General features: G+C 44.1%; 1 protein-coding gene across 4 annotated transcripts in view; it reads left to right on the top strand.

Annotated features, from left to right (window-relative positions):
- Window positions 1-21,313, top strand: part of KDM4B (lysine demethylase 4B) — a 183,642-nt gene that overhangs the window by 56,686 nt on the left and 105,643 nt on the right. For all 4 annotated transcript variants that reach the window (XR_014559696.1, XM_083720236.1, XM_083720237.1 and 1 more), the window contains one exon: window positions 9,195-9,244. Coding sequence is in view for 3 of the 4 variants with exons in the window: in XM_083720236.1 (XP_083576362.1) it covers window positions 9,195-9,244 (50 nt within the window). In the remaining variant the exon portion in view is untranslated. The remainder of the gene's footprint in view (window positions 1-9,194; window positions 9,245-21,313) is intronic.

The following is a 21,313-nucleotide window of genomic DNA, read 5'->3' as shown; positions in this document are numbered from 1 at the left end:
AGCTGTCTTAGTCGGTCTTAAAGGGGAGCTCTTTTGTGTGGGCTTGCTGGTAGGTGTGGGGAGTGATAATTTGCAGAGCCCTTGAAATGCAGGGTGGGAGGCTGTTGTGGCTCTTTGAGTGAGTGTCATAGACAGGTACTGAGTTTTGTGACTGCAAATCAATCTGTTACCCAGGAGATGGGTAGATATCTAAAATCTAGGCTTCTTTGGCTTATGCTGTTTACAAAGGGAGTGTGTAGGTGTGCTGTATTTGTAAAGAGAAGGTTTTATGTGGGCTTCTCTTTGTCAAGAAGGTTGTCACAACTTACTTAAGGAGTGAGCAACATATCTGCTGAAGAGGGGGTGCTTTTCAGCCTCTTGGAATGCAAAGATACGTCCTACATATGGTGAGAGCTACTGAATTTTAGCAACGTTGCTCCACCTCACTATGAACTTTTCCTGGCTGTGCTGGCTTGGTTCTTAGATTTAAAAAGGATGTATTTTTTGATCCACTGGGGTTAGGGGAAATCATTTGTAGTTAGGCGTTCAAAGGGCCAGATAATACCTGGGGCTCAATGGGTTGCATATCATAAATTTCTCACACCTCTTTTTAAACGTTTCAGCACTAATAAATACATGTGGCATGGAATACTGGTGCTTGTGATTCCATCCCCACCGCTGCACCAAGCACTGCCTAAATCTGCAGTATTTGGAACTGTTCCATCATTTCAGTTCAGGTTACACACATATAATCGAAGAGTCCACAAACAGTGAATGAAATAACTGGTGCAAAGTGCTGTCTTCCTAGTACTTTGATACTTAAGCATACAGGGAATCATATCAGAAGCTTCCTGTGTAGGGAAAATGGGACAGCCAAAGACACATAGGTAGTTGAAAACATTTGGAATCAATGCTATGGGACATGTGTCAAAAATTCCAGTATCTATGAACATATGAAGCTACTTTGATAATGAGGGCAAACTATTGCCCCACCTGTCCCAAACTGGCAGCAACTCTCCAGGGTCTTGGGTAGAAGGCTGGGTTCTTCAGCTGGAGAAGCTAGGGGTTGAATTGGAGCCCCTTTTCTTGCCAAAGGGCCCAGCGTGCTGACCCACCCCCCTCCAAAAGAGCTCTTGCTTGCTCTGCTCTGTGGCTTCAAGGAGGTAAGAAACAGTAGAAGACTTGTCATTCTTGGATCACTGAGATCCTCTGATGGGGCACTTCTGCTATTTCCCCATGCCTGTGAAGTTTGGGTGGCCTTCACTAGGGGAGAGGCTTCAGGGTGGCAGGCCGTGCCCTGTGGAACTCCCTGTCAGTACAGATCCATCAGAAACCAACCATGCCTTTTTTCAGACTTCTTCTGACAGCTACCATTTAGACAGGCTTTCACAGTATGGATTTCTCTTTTTAACCAACCAGTATGTACTGAATGGGACGCAGGTGGCGCTGTGGGTTAAAGCCTCAGCGCCTAGGACTTGCCGATCGAAAGGTCGGCGGTTCGAATCCCTGCGGCGGGGTGCGCTCCCGCTGCTCGGTCCCAGCGCCTGCCAACCTAGCAGTTCGAAAGCACCTCCGGGTGCAAGTAGATAAATAGGGACCGCTTACCAGCGGGAAGGTAAACGGCGTTTCCGTGTGCGGCTCTGGCTCGCCAGATGCAGCTTTGTCACGCTGGCCACGTGACCCGGAAGTGTCTCCGGACAGCGCTGGCCCCTGGCCTCTTGAGTGAGATGGGCGCACAACCCCAGAGTCTGTCAAGACTGGCCCATACGGGCAGGGGTACCTTTACCTTTATGTACTGAATCATTGACATTTTAAATTAGGGGTCAGCAAACCTTTTCAGCAGGGGGCTGGTCCACTGTCCCTCAGACCTTGTGGGGGGCCGGACTATATTTTGAAAAAAGAAAAAGAAAAGAACAAATTCCTATGCCACACAAATAACCCAGAGATGCATTTTAAATAAAAGGGCACATTATACTCATGTAAAAACATGATTCCCAGACGGTCCGCTGGCTGGATTTAGAAGGCGATTGGGCTGGATCCGGCCCCCGGGTCTTAGTTTGCCTACCCAGATTTTAAATTATATTTTAGGGATATTTCTGGACTGATTTTACCATATTTTGTAAGCCACCTTGATATGTTTATGAAAGTGCGGATAAGAAATATATAAGGTGATAGAAGTTGTAGTTTAGTAACATCTGGAAGGCCAGAGGTTCTCCACACCTGAACTGGAGGCTGACTAGTAAGTGAAAACCATAGGTGTGCCCCTTGTGTTAGTTTATTTATTTCAGCTATTTATATGCCACTTGATCACTGAAGTTTCTCAGCATGGTGCTGAAAAATTACAAGTAGCATAGTGGGGGGGGGGGGGGAAATAAATTAAAATTAATCATACAAACAGAAAACCCCTTAAATGCCTGTTGAAATAGAAAAGTCTTTGTCAGTTGGCTGAAGTTCAACAGGGAGAGTGGCCATTTGAATGCAGTTCTTTTTGCCACTTCCTGAAGTGCTGCCTTCCTGGGGAGGCTGTATAGTTCACTTTTCCCAAGCTTGGGTTGTTGTAGCCAATGTCAGTAGACCCACTGAAATGAAAGGAGATGACAAACCTAGCTCCATTAATTTCAGTAGCTCTAGTCTGAGTAGAATTTCGCTGGGTACAACCCCTCTGACTTTAAAGTTTATATCCTTGTTTTGAAAACTTACATGTGGCAGCTTGCTCTAGTTAACATGCTGACATTTGGGAATCCAGAATATTTGTTCGGGTCATGCTCTCTCCTTTTTAAAAAATAAAAGGAGATTTCTATGTTAACCACTTGCCATTATAAACCTTATTTTTCTAGGGTGTGTGTGGCTTATCTATTAAGACAAATGCATTTACAAGATGAGATCTGGAGGTAGTGCTGTGCCTGGGCTGCAGCCGTAATGGAAGGGTTTCAGAGCAACTGGCAGAAATGATATTTCTGGATATTTGAACACCTCCCTTTTGTTTTGACACCTCGCCTTGAGGTTAATGAGCGAACAGTTTGATCTTCCCTGACATTTTGACTTCCTCCCCGAGGATAGCCTGTTATCACTGTCTCTCCTGGAGCAGAGAAACCAGAGAGCTTAAAACAGAAGATTAAATTGCTGTTTGGCGATAGGCAGGTAGGTTAAGCACTGGAGAAAGGAGCTGGTGGCCATCAGGGTGGGCAAGTGGGGAAGCTATCCCACCAATGTGGCAAAACTGGTTAGGTGCTTGAGTGCTGAGGTTCCAGATAAGAATTCCTAAGGGTACAGTTGTTAGCTACCTGGAATTTCCTATGGAAAGCTAGCATTTGGCATAAAATACGGATCTCTAAGAAAATGTGGGGTTATGATACAGATGTAGCCTTGTGTCTTAAGAGGCAATGCTGCGAACTGGGCTCTGATCTAGCTTCTGCCATGAGCTTGCTTAATGGCCTCAAGCAAGCCCCTGTGTCTCTGCCTCTCCCCTTTCCCCGTCTGCAATATATGGATAGCAAAACTGCCCTACCTTACATGGTTGTTTGGAAAGATAGGGAGTGCTTTGAAAACACCAAAGATCGATAATACAGCAGCTGTATAGATGTGAAATGTTACTTTGAAGGAAGGCTGCTGGTAGATGAGATGTTAATCAGCAGGGCGTGGCATACAGAGATTACAGGAGTCCTGTTTTGCCTCCGGATTGATAAAATGTTTTTTCAGGGATCAGTGCTTGTGTCAGGCTGCAGGGAGAAATATCTTCTGAACTGCTGCCAGTGACTGAAAACCAAAGATCCTTGTTCATTGTTGGTATTCCTTCTTGCTGTTTTTGCTATCTAAACATACACACACGTACTTAGTCATGGGGAAGTGCAGAGAACATGGGGGGGGGGTGCGTTTAGGCAGAGACTTCCCTTTATTTTCTGATATCATGCATGGCGCTGGGCAGGGGTGCCTACTTGAACAAAATATTGCCGGGGGTGGGGTGGGGAGGTAAGCCCCGCCCCACACAATCAACTTCATGAAACGGTACTCACACACTATTTGGCAATGCCCAACAACTAGGGGGGGGGGGTTCCTCTCAAATATTTTAAGGGGAGGTCCAAAGGGACCTCAGCCCCTATGAGGTGGCTGCTATTGCGCTGCGGAAATACTTCACATTGAGATGTTAGCATAATGCCTGCAGAAACCATGCCATTTTAAGACTTCGTTTTGTGGGGGCAGGAAGTGTAGGTGCCAGCATCAATTTTTAAGGTGATTGCATAACCAGATTCCTGAAACATTTTTAGGTCTGACCCTGTGAACTTGAGAACTGGAAGCCAAAGTATTAAATCAGGGTTTTATTTTGGGACTTGCTCCTCTATCAAATAGCCATTGTATGTTGAAGTTGTAGTCTGTCCTTCTGAATAAAATCCATGGACTTCTGTTTTCTCATGGGGATTCTAATCTGATATGACTAATTATTGTGGGCTCTTTATACATGCTTAATCGGTTTCCTTCTGAGAACAAATGGAGGACAACAGCATTTGATGAACAATGCATGCTTTTAATTCTAGAGGTTCTGGGTTTTCAAAAAGTCTTTGAGATAATAAAAGCTGGTTAAATCCTCTAACACGTGTTCCTTAGGGGAATATGAGGGTCAGTTGCTCTTGTTTGTGGAAGACATTGCTCAAACAGAAACCAAAAGGCTTAAGCTGAACGTTAACAGTGTGATACAGTAGTTAGAGTGTTGCATTAAGACCTCGGAGACCAGGGTTTGTATCCTCATTCAGCCACATGATCTTCACTGTCTCTCAGCCTAGCCTACTTCATAGTGTTGTAGTAAGGATAGAATTGATGTGAGAGAACCACATACACAACCTTGAACTCCTTGGAGCAAAACTGGGATATAGATTGAATGAATCTGGTGCAACGGTATGTCCAAGTCATTTAGAATATTCCAGGAGAGGGAGGGTTGCAGGCAAAGCATTTCAGAAGCCATTCCAGCTTACCTTGCCCTCTTCTTACCCCCACCAGTTGCACTGTGAGACGTGTCCTGATGAACTTTTATGTGTTTATATACAATATATATATATATATATATATATATATATATATATATATATATATATATATACATACATACATACACACACACACACACACACACACACAAACTTAGTTGGAAGGAATTTTTAAATTTTGTTTTGACTATGGTAGACCAACACGGCTACCTACCTGTATGTTGACACTGTTTGCTCTGTTAACCTTATAATGCAATTTAATGTTACCTGTAGTTTTCCTTGGGAGGATTTGTATCCTGACAGGTGGGATATAAATAACTGAAATAAATATCCATCACATAGAAGTGCATTAGCTGGCTGTTTTAACTGGATTAATGCTATCCATTAGTTTGCCCTCTGATTTCTAAATCTCCATGACTTAGGGCCTCACAATTCCACTTACAAGGGCAGTGATCCTTCTGCCTTATGTGTGTGACAAACTGAGCCGCTGCCTTCTTCTTGGAGCTGGGGAGAAGATGCCAGATCACATCAACATTTGTGCTGTGCTTTCCTCCTACTGCACTTGGAGTGGGGGATGATCCCGGCGGCTGCTGTGCTTCAGAGGTGGTGTGAGGGCCTCTGGAGCACCTCAGAACTACCAGGTTGATCCTCTGTCCCTCTATATATTAAATGTTGGAACAGGGGAGGGGAGCGAGGCACTGTTTCTGAGGTTTGGAGATGCAGCACAAGTCATAGGCAAGACTCCGCCCATCTTGGGTGGGCCAGAGTTCTGACAACCACAACTGTTTGTTGACTTCTTCCTATAGCCAAGAGAGAGCATTGCTGGAGGAGGGTTAGGTTTCACCCCGTCCCATCCATCTCCTCCTTCCTTATGTGGTTCTGTATGTGATGTGCTACTAGTGCAACGGCCGGGCTCAGTTCATTTTTTCTTCCATTCTTAAATTTGTTGATCACTTGAAAGAAGGAACTGAGTCCCCTCCTGTTAAATGCAAGCCAAGCGTGCTCTGGCTGTTCTTTCTGTGTGTTTGTTGGCCATGGGCTGCAGATATTTCCTCCTATTCTGCTTTTAAGCGCATTAACACAATTTTCTGGGTTCCTGTCCAAGCAAACTCCTTTTAATTCTCTCCCTGGGACTCCTCTCTAGAACTCCATGCATTGCCTTTGCAGTCTGCAGACTCTGATAACGCAGTAACCATGTTCCAACATATTAAACTTTTAACATCCTCAAGATTCAATTAATCTTATCTTTACAACTCCCAATTACAGGCACTAATTAAGTGAAAGTAGCATAGTAGACCTAAGGATGTTGCATTAATCATCTGCTGCCTCATACGCCTTTTCCAAATCCTTCGACATATTCCCAGAAGGAATGGAATAGTTCAGTTCCTGTTCATTTTTTTTTTTTAGGGTTGTTAATCCCACAAAGGAGTGTTTGTATCGGGATTAATTTACTCATTTGTTTCATGTTACCGATAAATGGCATTAAAAAAATTAAAAAGTCCAAGATGAGCAAAACTGAATTATTTGATAATTACATACTTTAAAGGGCCATTGTTGTGGCTTTAGTTAAAAGTGTTGTGGGTCACACTAAAGATTTCTTCTTATTTCATAAGATTAGCTGTTACAGGATGGCTTTCTGTTCCTGGAAAATTGTTTTTTGTTTCTGTTTTAAGCTGCCAGTTTAAATCAGCTTAAACACTAAGTCTTGAAGAATCCTCTTTCTGTACAATTTTTCTTCCTGGACATCCTGTTACATTAGATTTTACATTATGAGTCTTCAGATCACTTCAGAGGGCAGAAAATATCACTTTGGTCTAGGGAGAATTTAGGATATGATTTCCATTCTTTCATTTGAATTTCCACTATGGTTAAAGACACCATTTTCAGAGTATTGCAAACTTCCCTCATGGGGGGGGGGTGCAGCAGGGTGATAAATGAAGCACTGAGTGTGTACACAAGCACTGAGGCCAAGAGTATTATTTCCAGGAGGCATGGGGAATCTGTCTTAACCAGAGGGCTGTATTCCCTCTTGAGAAACCTTCTGGGGCCACATGCTAGTGGTGGGTTGAGCCAGAGGCAAAAGTTCCCTTTGAGGAGTAGGCTACATTCTGTCCATGCAAAAGTCAGGTTTCCACCTGCTGTTTATGCAGTTCTAAATCATTCTGGGGCGAAGAGCTATAAACAGCCTTGAGGTCCTGCCCTCTGACCAATGAAACAGTACAGTGGTACCTCGGGTTACAAACACTTCGGGTTACAGACTCTGCTAACCCTTGGGTTAAGAACTTTACCTCAGGATGAGAAGAGAAATCGTGCTCTGGCAGCACAGTGGCATCAGGAGGCCCCATTAGCTAAAGTGGTACCTCAGGTTAAGAATGATTTCAGGTTAAGAACGGACCTCTGGAACGAATTAAGTTGCAGAGCGCAACCCGAAAGCGCTTAACCTGAAGCATATTTATCCCGAGGTATGACTGTACTTGAATTATGAGGGGAAAGTAGAAGAGGCCCTGAGTATCCAAATGTGTAGGACCTCCTGGTTCAGTTATTGATGCAGAGGGTGGGTGGAGATTAGAGCCTATGGCTTGCTCCAGATATCTCTTCAGGGAAACCATGGTGGATGGAGGGTGCCAGTTGATGGCGATCGACCCACTCGGGAAAGGCTGACTCCTCTTCCCAGGCACTGGGGCCTCTTGCCGGTGGCCAGCCTCTGGCAGATCTCCGCTCTGTCCAGAGAGACCAACGATAAGCGACACCTCCCTTTTGGAAGATGCACACTCACTTTCCCCTTGCATCTCAGCAGAAGAAAGAATCAGTCTGAAAGTAGCCTAAAAATCTACTTTATTTAACAGACTGTACACTGTACATGGAGCTAGTACGAATCATGTCTGCTCTCTCAGCAGCCTCTGTACAACTCACTCACTCCTCCTTTGCAGTAACAACAGGAAGGTCTCAAGTTACACTGAGAACACAACCTTGAGAACAGCGTAGGACATCCTGTCTCACGCTCAGTAACATCAGAAGAATCACATGATGTAAACAATGTGCTGCTAGTTCGCAGCTGGTGAGCACACAAATCCCAACACCAATTTGGGCCCCAGGATATGGGTGCCCAGTGGCGCCCGCAACGTAACATGACACCATGACATCACGTTAGGTAGGCACGTGGCAGCGGTGCTTCTGAGGCTGCATGGTGTGGTAAGAATTCACGTCTTCACCACCTTGTTTGTTACCCAGGTGAGGATCAACCACCTTTTCAATAAACCATAGAAAGAAGGAAACTATTTCCAAGTCCAGCATCCATATTTCGGGACCCAGTGTTGGTATTACAGCTATTGCAATTGGGCAGAGCTCACTCCACTCAACGTGCCAGTTGAGAAGGTCTGCCCCAAGGCACCTCGGAACAAAAGCTTATATAGTACTTCAAACACAGCAAACAAAGAGTCATAAAACATCTTCACATACGTCAGGAAGTAAAGCATACATGGCTCCCTACTGGTATCATACTGGGGCTCCATACTGGACCCCCACATCACCTTGGAATGGCCCCGATGTGCCCAGACCATTTGACCATTTTAGGTCTCGGATGTCTGGCGTTACCCTGGCAACCTAGCCTTCAGTGAGGGAAGAGCATCATAAAATCCTCTTCCTGGGTCTCAGATAGCTTCAGGGATAGTTGATTTACACTCTGGTTCTAAAACATCCTGCCATTTGTACCACTTTCAGGGGTAGATAAGGAGAGATGAAATGCAGTGTGTGTGTGGGGGGGGGGAGACTCACAAATGCAGAACACACAAAAATCAAGCCTAATACATTCTAATAGATTAAATACAATTAAAGTGAAACACTGAAACATTATTAAAATAATAAAAAAATTCTACCAGAAGTAGAATTGCTTCCAAGGCCACTCCCAAAGCCTCGAGAGACCTTCAATGTGGCTTCTGGTTTTATACCAGTCACTTGGAGGCTTCACCGGGCCTCGGATGTCGCCTTGGAGGTTGTGTTGGGCCTCCGACTCAACTTCCGGTACAAAACCAGAAGTTGCATTAGAGCCCCGTGGTCTTAGCCCCCACAAAAAAAATTGTGAGTGCCCAAGCACCCAGCGTCCCCTAGAGTTGGTGCCAGTGTGGTGGATGGGGGTAAGTAGCGTAATCTACAAAAGGCTCTCAGAGAATCAGTGGTAATGAGCTCTGTTTTTAAAATTTCAGTGTTACTGATGAGCACTTTTGTTTCCGTTGCTAGGTATGCTATACCTCCAGAACATGGGAAGCGGTTGGAGAGACTGGCAAAAGGTAAGTTTGTATCTGCTAGTGACCTTGTGTGTTCAAGCAACTGCCCAAGGCCTTATTTTTGAGGAGGTGTGAGCCAGTAATTTGGGGCTGCTTCAGACTGCGACACAATTCTATAACAGAAAGACCCATGCAGCTCATGTGCATTATATATCTAGATTTATGAATTTTGCTATGTGCTAACATTTTATTTTAAAATACTTTTATATCACCTTCAATAAGAATATCTTAAGGCAGTTCACAAAAAACATTCTAATATGATGGATACGGTCAATACAGCAGTGACAAAGTCATTATAAATTCAGCGCACTGGTATTAAGGATCAGGAAAGGCCTTGGAGAATAATTTTTAGCAAGTGCCAAAAAACTAGGAACAGATGCTTGCCTTATCTCACAGGGCAGGTGGTTCAGTAAGCTGGGAGCCACAACGAAAAACCCCCTCCAAGCTGTCACAAGATGGACCTTCCCCAATCTGTGCAACAACCACGAAAGCCTTGTTCAAATATTTTAGTGACTTGGACTGGTCTATCCAGTACAAACATTTCCTCAGATAACCTGTTCTAAGTTGTTTAGGGCTTCATAGACCCAGTAATATGTTGGCAGCCACTGCGGTTCTTTTAAAAGTGGTGTAACATGCTTCTGGTAAGCTTCTCCTGTTAGCAATCTAATCACTCTGGACCAGCCTTAAGGGCAGCCCCACGGCGAGCAGATTACAGTGGCCCAGTCTTGAGGTTAGCAATACATGGGACAACTGCGGTCAGGCTTTTTGAGACTGGGAATTCTTGAGGCGCTCTTAACCACTGCAGCCAACTGGGCCTCCAGCTGCAATGATGGACCTAGGAGCACCCACAGACTATTCACCTGTTTCTTCAGTGGGAGTGCATCAAAAACAGGGAGGTCACCTACCGTAGTAATTCCTGGACTTCGAAAACCCACAAGGCCCCTCATATTGGGATCCAGCCTCAGCTTCTTGGCCTCATCCAGACTGCTGCTGCATCCAGGCACCATGCCACAATTTGTGCAGACACATTGTCTTTGTCTATGATCTTTGAGAATTCTTGGAGAACAGGTGAAGTCTCTACAGATTGGAAGCAGGCAAATGTTTCCATCTTCAAAAATGGGAAAAAGGGAGACCCAGGTAACTACCACCTGGTGAGTTTGACTTCAATACCAAGGAAGGACCTAGAACAGATAATTCAACAGTTGGTCTATGAGCATTTAGAAAAGGATGCTGTGATTACTATGACCCAGCATGGGTTTCTCAAAACTAGGTCATGCCAGACCAATCTGATTTCTATTTTTGATGGAATTACAAACGTCGTGGATCAGGGAAATGTTGTGGACACAGTGTATCTTGATTTCAGTAAGACTTTTGACAAAGTCCCCCGTGATATTCTCTCAAGGAAGCTGGTAAAATGTGGGTTGAATGAGGTAACTGTTAGGTGGATTTGCAGCTGGCTGACTGACCGAAACCAAAGTACTCATTAATGGTTCCTCATCATCCTGGAAAAAAGTGACAAGTGGGGAGGCAGGGTTCTGACCTGGGCCCATTGTTGTTCAACGTCTTTATAAATGACTTGGATGAAAGAATTGAGGGGATGCTCATCAAATCTGCAGATGACACCAAACTGGAAGAGGTAGCTAATGTCACAGGAAACAGAAACAGAATTCAAAATGACCTTAACAGATTGGAGAACTGGGTGCAAAATGAATTTCAAAAGGGACAAATGTAAGGTTCTACACCTAGGGAGGAAGAACCAGATGCACAAATATAGGATGGGGGACACGTGGCTTACTAGAAGTACACATGAAAAGGATTTAGGTAGGGGTCTTGGTGGACCACAAGCTTAACATGAGTTAATAGTGTGATGCGGCAGCAAAAAAAAAGCTATTCTAGGCTGCATCAACAGAAGTAGAGTGTCCAGATCAAAAAGTAATAGTACCACTGTATTCTGCCTTGGTTGGACCACGCGTGGAATACTGTTTCCAATTCTGGGCACCACAGTTTAAGAAGGATGGTGACAAGCTGGAATGTTTGCAGAGGAGGGCAACCAAAATGGTCAAGGGTCTGGAAACTAAGCCTTATGAAGTATGGTTGAAGGAGCTGAGTATGTTTAGCCTGGAGAAGAGACTGAGAGGAGATATGAGAGCCATCTTCAAATCTTTTAAGGTCTGTCACATGGAAGAGGAAGTATGCTTGTTTTCTTTTCTGGAGGGTAGGACTTGAACCAATCGCTTCAAGTCACAAGAAAGGACTTTCAAAAAAAACTTTCTGACAGTAAGAGCTGTTCGACTATGGAACAGACTCCCACAAGAAGTGGTGGCCTCCCCTTCAAACAGAGTTTGGATGGCCATCTGTCATGGATGCTGTAGCTGAGATTTCTGCATTGCAAGGGGTTGGACTAGATTACCCTTGGGGTCCCTTCCAACTCTATGATTCTTGGCTCAGATCCAAAATAAGTGTGTCATTAACATACTGATGATACTGTGTTAAAACAGCATTGGAATCAAGGTGGTACCTTGTGGCATCCCATAAAATCACTAGCAGGAACTGAAGTATAGTCCCTTAATGCCAACCCTGCAGGCAGGAGCAGAATATTGCCTCCATCTTCCAACCCACTTGATTGTAACAAAACATCCAAGCGATTTATGCTAAGCGAGTTTAGTAACACACCATGGTTAATCTTATCAAAAGCCACACCTTGTCACACTGCACACAGCTTGTTAAAGAGTCAGTATGGAGTATCTTCATTTGTTCTAGGTGAATACTATGAATATAGCCCAGAAAGTGTATTGAGATAAATTGGAAACTCTCTGCCCCCAAAAGCAACTGATACGAGGCAGAGCTCTTGACTTTCTTACCTGGTAGTGTTGGCATCATCCTGAACTTGGAGTCAACTGCTCTTCTCAGTGTAACCACCACTGTGATACTCCAATCATTTCCTTAAATGTGTCACTCGAGCTTGGTCCAGAATTTTTTTTTATTAGCTAGCAGTAAGGATTCAGGAACTGCTCTTTGCCAAGGACCTGAAATAGCATGAAAAGGCTAGCATTTTTCATCGAATATGAAAAAAATGAAAACTAGCTCTGGCAAGCATCCGGAATGAAATGCTGAGTTGGTGCAAATGTATATGTGATGTATTGTTGTGAGAGGACCTCTTGGAGCATACACTTATTTATTTATTTAATTTAATGGATTTTAAAAGTTGTTTTTCTGGGAAAGCCCATTCAAAGTGGGTTATAACATTCAGAACCCCCACAATGGGTGAACAATAAATAAGCTATAGAGACACAAACCTGTAAAAAAAACACCCCACAATTAAAACAATGACAACCAGACAACAAACAGTAATATCTCATGCCTGGAATAAATTTGCCAAAATCAGATCTCTCCAGATAGGGCCACAATTGGCTTACCAGCTGAAACTGGTAAAGGTCGCTACTAGTCTCTGGGATTCCCCAGGCAGTGCAAAATCCAATATCAATCCCAAACAGCATATTTGACCTTTGAGAGGGAGTGCTACCCCATCCATTACCAGCTGTCCAATACCTTCTGGAGCTGGGGTCTCCCAACCCACAATGCCTATTTGTTGCTCAGAGTTAATTGCAATTTGTTTGCCTTTGTCCATCCCAGAGTGGCCTCCAAGCATCAGTTCAAATTTTCAACAGCCTCTCTGAGGTAAGAAGAGGGAACCAAAAGGTAGAAGTGAGTAGCACCCATTTTTGGATGTCTTCCTCCAGCATCTTTATGTAGATGGTGGATAGCATGGGGGTTAATCTAGAGCCCTGCAGAGCCCCATAAATCGTCATGGGGAAGAACAAAACTCTCCCCGCATTACCTACTGAGTACATCCATCCAGGAAGGACTGAAAGCAGCCCAACCCCAACAGATGGCCCAGGAAGTTACCATGATCAGTTGCACTGAATGCTTCTGCAAGGGCCAGGAGGACTTCCAGGGTAGCACACACACCCTGTTCATCCTCAGGCACCTGCTGTGTCCATTCCAAAACCAGGGCTGAATCCAGATTGGAATGGATTCAGATAATCAGCTTCATCCATAGCCTGGAGCTATGTGGCCACCAGACTCTTAATCGCAGTCCCTTAGAAAAGACAGATTTCGGGACTTATCAATAATTATTCAGAATAACAGATTTTAAATCCAGCTTTTTAAAGGAATAGCCTTACTAACACCTCACTGATGCAGCTCTCCTTCCCTTAAGGAAGCACCAAGTCCAGATCTTGATATTTTCACTAGCCCAGAATCAAGCAAGCAGGTGGTAGCCTCATAGCTCCAAGCAGTCTGCCCACAACTTAACCACTTGAAATTTATGGCATCCTTTGCCCACACACCTCATGTTGGTGTATCAGTGCCTTGTTTTTCTATTTGGCAAATGAGGAATGTTTGTAGCAGTTCTGACTGAAGCTCAGGGAGAGGCAGGTTAACCTCTTTGAAGCTGTTCTATTTTTGAACTTTCTGTTTTGCTTCCTGTTTTAAAATAAGTACGGAGCATTCTAGTCAAGCAGTAAAGGATCACACAGAATATCAGAGCATTTATTAAAACAGTACATTATAAAAGAGCAGAACTTGATTGAAGCCCTCCTAAAGAGCTCTCTTCCTCTTTGCTAGCTTCTGGACTGACAGGAGTGAGGTGGTCATGTGACCTGCTTGGACCTCGGACAGAGGTGGCTACAGCCACCTTAGCAGAAGCTATTCTATTTATCTCAATTAAAGTGGTTCCTTCAGATAACCAAGATCCCAGACTATTCAGGGCTGTACACACTAGCTCTTTGAATAGTGCCTGAAAACAAGCTGGTAACTAATGTACTGTTCTAAGACCAGTCTGGTACGGCTGCCCCAGCCAGATTTAATCAGTAAACTGGCTCCCATTCTTTAAATTAACTAATTTCTTTTAGGCAGCCTCCAAAGGCACACCCATGTTAACAGTAGTCACACCAGTGACCTGGGAAGCAAACCAGAGGCTCCTGGCGGGATTTAAATGGGTATGTTTTAAATTGCTTGTCCCAGTGGAAAGTGGGTTTTGATATGTGTGCCTTTGGAATGGTGTAGGCTAGGGCAGGATAGGCAATATCCCTCTGTTTGCTCTCTTGATCCTAACTGAAAACTTAATAATAATGCAGAATGTCTTCATAATACGTTTCTCATTTCTTCATTTGTATTTAGTCTGTTAAATACAAACACCATTCATATTGATTGCTGAGCATTTTTCATTTAGAAAGTGCTTACAGGTTCAATAATTGTGGATTTAGTGGGACATAATTATCGAAGTTCTTTGTGATATATATATAACAAGGCATGTGCTGGTTCAGCTGACAGTGTTATGTTATGGTCTGAATACCTATTTGTGGGGATGATAGTGCAGTAGAGAGGGGCAAGGAAAGATGAGAAGACTATCAACTCCATGACATCCTCCCACTTTACACACCCGGAAGCAAACTGAATTTTTAAAAGACACAGAATCAAGAGCACACGTGCAGACCCTCCATGTGTCTCAATTTTCCAGGGATGTCCCTGATTTAGAGAAGCCGTCCTGGTTTCTGATCTTGAATGTCACAGTTATCCTTAGGAAATGTTGCAGGGTATGGAGTTATCCAACCCCTGAGCCATTTGAAGGTGATCCTGTATAGGGAAGTTTAAAAAACAACACACAAAAAAACACAGAGTGCTGGGGCAACCCAATAAGATGTGTGGGATATAAATAGTAAAATTATCATTATGGAATGGTATGTCCCTATATTCATCAGAAAAATGTTGGAGGGTATGCATTTGGGCCGTCTCCCCCCCACCCCCCGTAAGGGCTAATATAATTTATGTGGTGAGGTGGCAGCTACCCAGAGATAGGCTAATTACTTGATAAGCAGACCCCTCTGAGACAGCCTTGTGCTATATATTATAGAAGAATACTGAGCACATATCTGATAAAATTGTTCCATTGAGGAATTTTGGCCTGATATCATCTCTCTCTCCTCCTCCTCCTTCTCCTTCCCCTCTCCCTTCGTCACACACATGTAAGGCCCCTGTGGTATAGTGGTCAGAGCCATACCGGCCTTTGAGATACAATCTTTCTGTGTCCACTACCTCTCCAAACATCAATAGCAAGATGTCAAGCCTACTCCCTGTGTTAATATTTAAAATACTTAAACTTAAAGCTTGGTTTATTCACTGGGGGAATATTTTAATGCAAGCCATCCTTCACCTATTTGAATGCTTTGAAAGGGAAGTGACCGTGCTTCAGCCAACAGGGAATAGGTTTTAGGGACTGGCTTACTCTCACTTTACCCACACTCTCTAAGAATATAGTGGTGTAGGAGGAGCTGTTGCTACTACTTGACCACAGGAGCACATCCTCCTCTGCAGCTGAGTCTGTGGTCTTGAAGCAGTGGTTCTTGTTGCATTGTCAGAGAGCAGCTTCTGCTGTAGTCAGCTAACTGTTGCTTGAAGGAGGAGAATAGATTGGTGTGAGGCAGCAGTGTTTCATCTTATCCCTTTTCCAAGATTGCAGAGTGAGTGGGGTAGAAAACCCCAGCTCCCACCGCATCATCTGGCCTTGTTGTAAGTGACTGTAGAAGTGAGTCCCCTCCCTTCCAAAGGAGTTCCAAACAGCAAGGTAAAGCAGGGTTTTATTTGGTAACACCAAATTATTACTGGAAGTTTAGGGCTGCTGGGTGACAGTGAACACTATCCAGACAGCTGCATTCCCCCCTCTTACTTTCAACACCCAAAATAGTCTGTCAGTGTGTGAAGCGTTTTCATTGACATACCTAACTGACCATTTCTTGGGGGGGGGGGGACAAAAGAAATAAGGCTGGCCAGTGATTGGACTGAAATTATAGTGTCAAGTAAATAGAAAAACACATGAGGTGCCCAGATGAAGGAAACCATCATCGCCTTTCTCTTGGAAGCCATTCACTCTAGTGACATCGTATAAAATAGAAATAACATATTGAAAACCACTGACTGGAAAATGAGAGCTTCAAAGCAATTTTATATTCACACCATTTTCACTCGGTCATATGTCAAAGCTTTACAAAAACTACAATTTCAGCAAGCATAGAGCTCCATAAGTCCCAATTGCTGATAAGAGGGTATGTGTATGTGGTGTTTTGTTTTTTAAAATAGAATTTGGAAATCTGCATTAAATGAAAAGCATGGAGTGTGGCTTTCATTTTAAGTATATCCTTCTTATTTGAACCTAAAGTTGGAACAACTTGGAAATTTTGGGTGTTGTTTTGTTGATAGCTTTGCTGAATTATTTAGCTCAGCACTCAGTGCTAGTGACCAGTCAGATGCCCTAGGGAAAACAAAATGATCAGGGTGTCGGTCACACCCCAGCACCTGTTAACTGAAGGTATACTGCATGGATGTTTGACTTCTAAGTTTTCATAGCTATCTATCTGCTGATAGATCCCTCTTCCACATTAATTGGTCTAATTTTTAGCATACACAAAACACCTTCTGTGTACGAATGTTTGCTTAAATGTATATTGCACTTTCCCCATGGCATACACAAGGTGGGTAACAACGTAATACAGTTGTACCTTGGATCCTGAACACCTTGCGAGTCAAACGTTTTGGCTCCTGAACACCGCAATCCTGGAAGGGAGTGTTCTGGTTTGTCAACCTTCTTTGGAACCCGAATGTCTGACCCGGCTTCTGATTGGCTACAGCCAATCAGAAGCCGGGCCTTCGTTTCCGAACGTTCTGGAAGTCGAACAGACTTTTGGAACGGATTCCGTTCAACCTCCGAGGTACTACTGTACACTAAATCATTACTTCTTATAAACTTCTCTTAAAATCTTCAGACACCTGACAGAAAATAGAAATGTACCTCGGGTTAAGAACTTAATTCGTTCTGGAGGTCCGTTCTTAACCTGAAACTGTTCTTAACCTGAGGTACCACTTTAGCTAATGGGGCCTCCTGCTGCCGCCACGCAATTTCTGTTCTCATCCTGAAGCAAATTTCTTAACCCAAGGTACTATTTCTAGGTTAGCGGAGTCTGTAACCCGAGGTACCACCTGAAGCGTCTGTAACCCGAGGTACCATTGTAGCTGTTCCCCTCTGCTAGAGTTAGAGAAGAACTTTTCAGTTTCTAAGGGCCAGGCCACAGCAGAAATGAGATCACATTTATTTCCTTAATCTCTAGTACCAGATTTCTAGGAGTTTACGGGTTTATCATATCAGAAGTCTGTTTACCCTCTAGACTTGCATATTCTGGTCTTAAACAAACTCCCCTACAGCATTTGTGGTTTAGAAGGAGGTGGGGTCAGCATCAGTGGTGAAGAGCAACAAACAGCAGTAACGCCCTGCTTTCCAGTGCATCACTGTTCCAAAGATGTTCAGAGCATGGAATGAGCTTGCAATTAATATGGAAAATGAATAGCTGAGCTATAAATGGGCTCGCTGGGAGAGTTGCAGAGCCCATGGAGGGACCATTAATGTGTTGCCACGTTATTGGTGCTAATCACTTAAAATGTGCTCCTTTATTAGTAGCTTTAATGAGAGCCACTTAAACTGTGCATTAAAAAGAGGAACTGCAGAGAAGGACGATGAACTGGGTGGCAGGCACTCATAATTCTAATTGAAATGCTTTTAGTATGGGGGGGGGGAGTTGCCAGAAGCCAGTAATTCTTTGCACTTTTAAAACCCTCCTCCATTATGTAGCATCAATTAGTGTTTTGTTGTTCAAGTGTTGGAATTATATTTTGCTCCCTGTATACTTCCTCCTCTTCCCTACCTCCACTCCCAGCATTCTCCCCCTGCCTGCCCACTGGGACCTGTTTAGGTAAAGGTAAAGGTACCCCTGCCCGTACGGGCCAGTCTTGACAGACTCTGGGGTTGTGCGCCCATCTCACTCAAGAGGCCAGGGGCCAGCGCTGTCCGGAGACACTTCCGGGTCACGTGGCCAGCGTGACATCGCTGCTCTGGCGAGCCAGAGCCGCACACGGAAACGCCGTTTACCTTCCCGCTGGTAAGCGGTCCCTATTTATCTACTTGCACCCGGAGGTGCTTTCGAACTGCTAGGTTGGCAGGCGCTGGGACCGAGCAGCGGGAGCGCACCCCGCCGCAGGGATTCGAACCGCCGACCTTTCGATCGGCAAGTCCTAGGCGCTGAGGCTTTAACCCACAGCGCCACCTGCGTCCCGGGACCTGTTTAATCAGCAGCATATAGTGGAAGCATTGACTGATGCAAAATCCTAAGGCTAGAGAGTGAGTTACTTCAGTGCCATGAGTCATGACCAGGATCATAAAATCAGAGAATTGTAGAGTTGAAAAGGACTGCAAGGGTCACCCAGTTCAACCCCCGTCAACGCAGGAATCTCATCCATAACAGAGGGCCTCCCAACCTCTGCTTAAAAACCTTCAAGGAAGGAGAGTCCACAACCTCCCAAGGGAGACCGTTCCAATGTCGAACGCCTCTTACTTCCAGAAAGTTTTTAGCCAGAATCTCCTTTGGATCAATCCAAGGGTAGAAAAACATCTTACACTCCCAGATGCCATTCTGAAGCCAGCAGCACATTGACACTAGCACCTGCCTTGTGCAATAATGAGAAAATGTAAATTCCTGGGTACCAGAAGCAAATGCCAGGTGCCCTTGGTGAATTTTCCAAGTCTGCTTCCACATTATCCCAGTTGTGCAGCATGTGCTGGAGCCAGAGCCCACAATGGTGTTGCCTTCAAGATAAGGTCCTTATTTTCCAAATTTCGCAACAAACTCTTAACAGTACTCTCCTTCAGAGACATGTGCAGTGAGGACAACTTTATCAGGGGCCAGTTCTTATAAGCATTAACATATTTGGTCGCAGTGATAGAAAACAGACAAGATTGCTCTCTGTGGCTGTATTTACATGGTTGGCCTCATTTTTCAAACTAGTTTATCCTCCCAGCACAAATGTTGCATCTGCTACCTCATTTTTTCCATGCTTCAGGTGAGTCCCCAGATTTGCTTTTGCACATGTAACCAAACAAATTACTGTTCAAAAACAAAATGTATCATCTTCCTAAATTAACTTATGGCCCGGTTATGGGAATGGGTCTGGAGAAGCCTGTAGCTAGCACGTTTCCTTCCCCTCCCTTCTCCTTCTGCACACATGTAAAGGAGATTAAAATCCTCTGGTAGAGAATTTATTTTGCATGCAGAAGGTTTCAGTTTCATCTCAAGGTAAGGTTAGTAGAAACCCTACATGAAACCCTTGAGAGCCATTACCAGCCAATCTGAATGATACTGAGCTAGATGGACCCAATGGTCTGACTCTGTACCATGCAACTTCCAAGGTTCCTAACTTGGAGATCTGGATTCTTCTAGCCATGGTTAGTTGATTTAATAAATGTGTTTATAACTGCATGTCATACAGTACAATGCTTACAATAAAATGCAAATTTAAAACCTTGTAAGACAACAAGTGTTTGTAAGCAGGTGGCGCTGTGGTCTAAACCACAGAGCCTAGGGCTTGCCGATCGGAAGGTCGGCAGTTTGAATCCCCGCGATGGGGTGAGCTCCCGTTGCTCGGTCCAGCTCCTGCCCACCTAGCAGTTCGAAAGCACGTCAAGTGCAAGTAGATAAATAGTTAGCGCTCTGGCGGGAAGGTAAATGGCATTTCCGTGCACTGCTCTGGTTCACCAGAAGCGGCTTAGTCACGCTGGCCACATGACCCGGAAGCTGTCTACAAACGCTGGCTTGCTCGGCCTGAAAGCGAGATGAGCGCGCAAACCCAGAGTCATCCACGACTGGATCTAGCGGTCAGGGGTACCTTTACCTTTTAGACAACAAAATGATATTACATGCAGTATTAAAAGCTGACTTTATGGCCAGGAAGGTACAAAAAGTATCCAGACCAGACTGAAATAATAATTCTGCAACTTCAATCCCATTTGTTTACTACGGCTACATTGCATATTTAAAGCATTTTATAACCCATGAGGAATGGTGTCTGGCTTATATCCTAAAGAATTGCATTCCATAATTGTGGAGCCACTGCCAATAGTGCTGTCATCCATGTGCTCTCCAGTCTCACCTTAATAGGTGAACACCTCAGTAGGGCTTCAGAGGTATGGGCAGGCAGATAGGGATGCTGGTGGTCCGTCAAATAATCTGGCCCCATGCTATTTAGAGCTTTAAAGGTCATCACTAGCTGCCTAAGGTTGAAGCCATTGCCACTGGAATCCATGGCATAGTTGCAAAGGAGGTTTATTATTGTATATTTTTTGAATTCCAAATGCAATCAGAAGAGCCAGCAGAAGATATTGTGGTATCAGAACAAGGCACACTCATCCACACGTGGTGGCGTTTTGTACTTTAATAGATGAGTGTCTCCTTCAGGAAAGTGTAGCGTTTCTGCCACAGGACATTCAGGCCCTACACAACTGCTTACAGACAATTAAAGGACTTACCGTAAACATAGCAGGCACAGCAGGAACTTTTAAATTGGTAGTACCTATAGGTGAAAACCTTGGCATGTTGATGGAAGTGATGTGGATAGCAGGATGTGGAGTCTCCACATAGTACTTGCTAATGTAAGGGTTCCATCTGGATCGACAAAGTGTTATGAGAGGAGCAATAATTGAATTGAGCACTTGTGTAAAGGATACAGCTTTTCTTCTGAACAAGGGGTTATTCAGTGCTGACATGACAGATGCCCCATTCCAGACACTCTCTCTGAAGCATGTTATTTAGAAGGAGAGGAAGGTGCTCCAGACTTAAACTGAAGCCATTCTTTACACTCCAGAGCTTGAACCAGGGAGAGGAAAAAATGAGGACACGAAAAGGGAGATTAAATCATTCTCTCAGGATGTGTTTTATGCTGCCACTAATAGAAGAATGAAGCCAGCAAGGCATTCTCAGCTTGGGTTAGCTATAATAGCAGGGTTGGAAATAGAAAGGTCATTGAAGTTGGAGACCTACAAGGTCATTGTCTGCTGCAACATAGCTTGAAAAACCGAAAATAGAAATTGACATGTAGCAATGAGGGTACTGTTCACAACGCCTGAAAATTGCCACTGCATATGTTGCTTTTGATAACGAGAGCCAATTTGTTAAAAACTCTTTTAAGTGGGTA

The sequence above is a fragment of the Podarcis gaigeae genome (assembly GCF_964106915.1).
Source record: "Podarcis gaigeae genome assembly, chromosome: 18".
Lineage (NCBI taxonomy): Eukaryota > Metazoa > Chordata > Lepidosauria > Squamata > Lacertidae > Podarcis > Podarcis gaigeae.
Note: the sequence above shows the minus strand (reverse complement) of the source record. Positions and strands in the feature narration are given on the sequence as shown.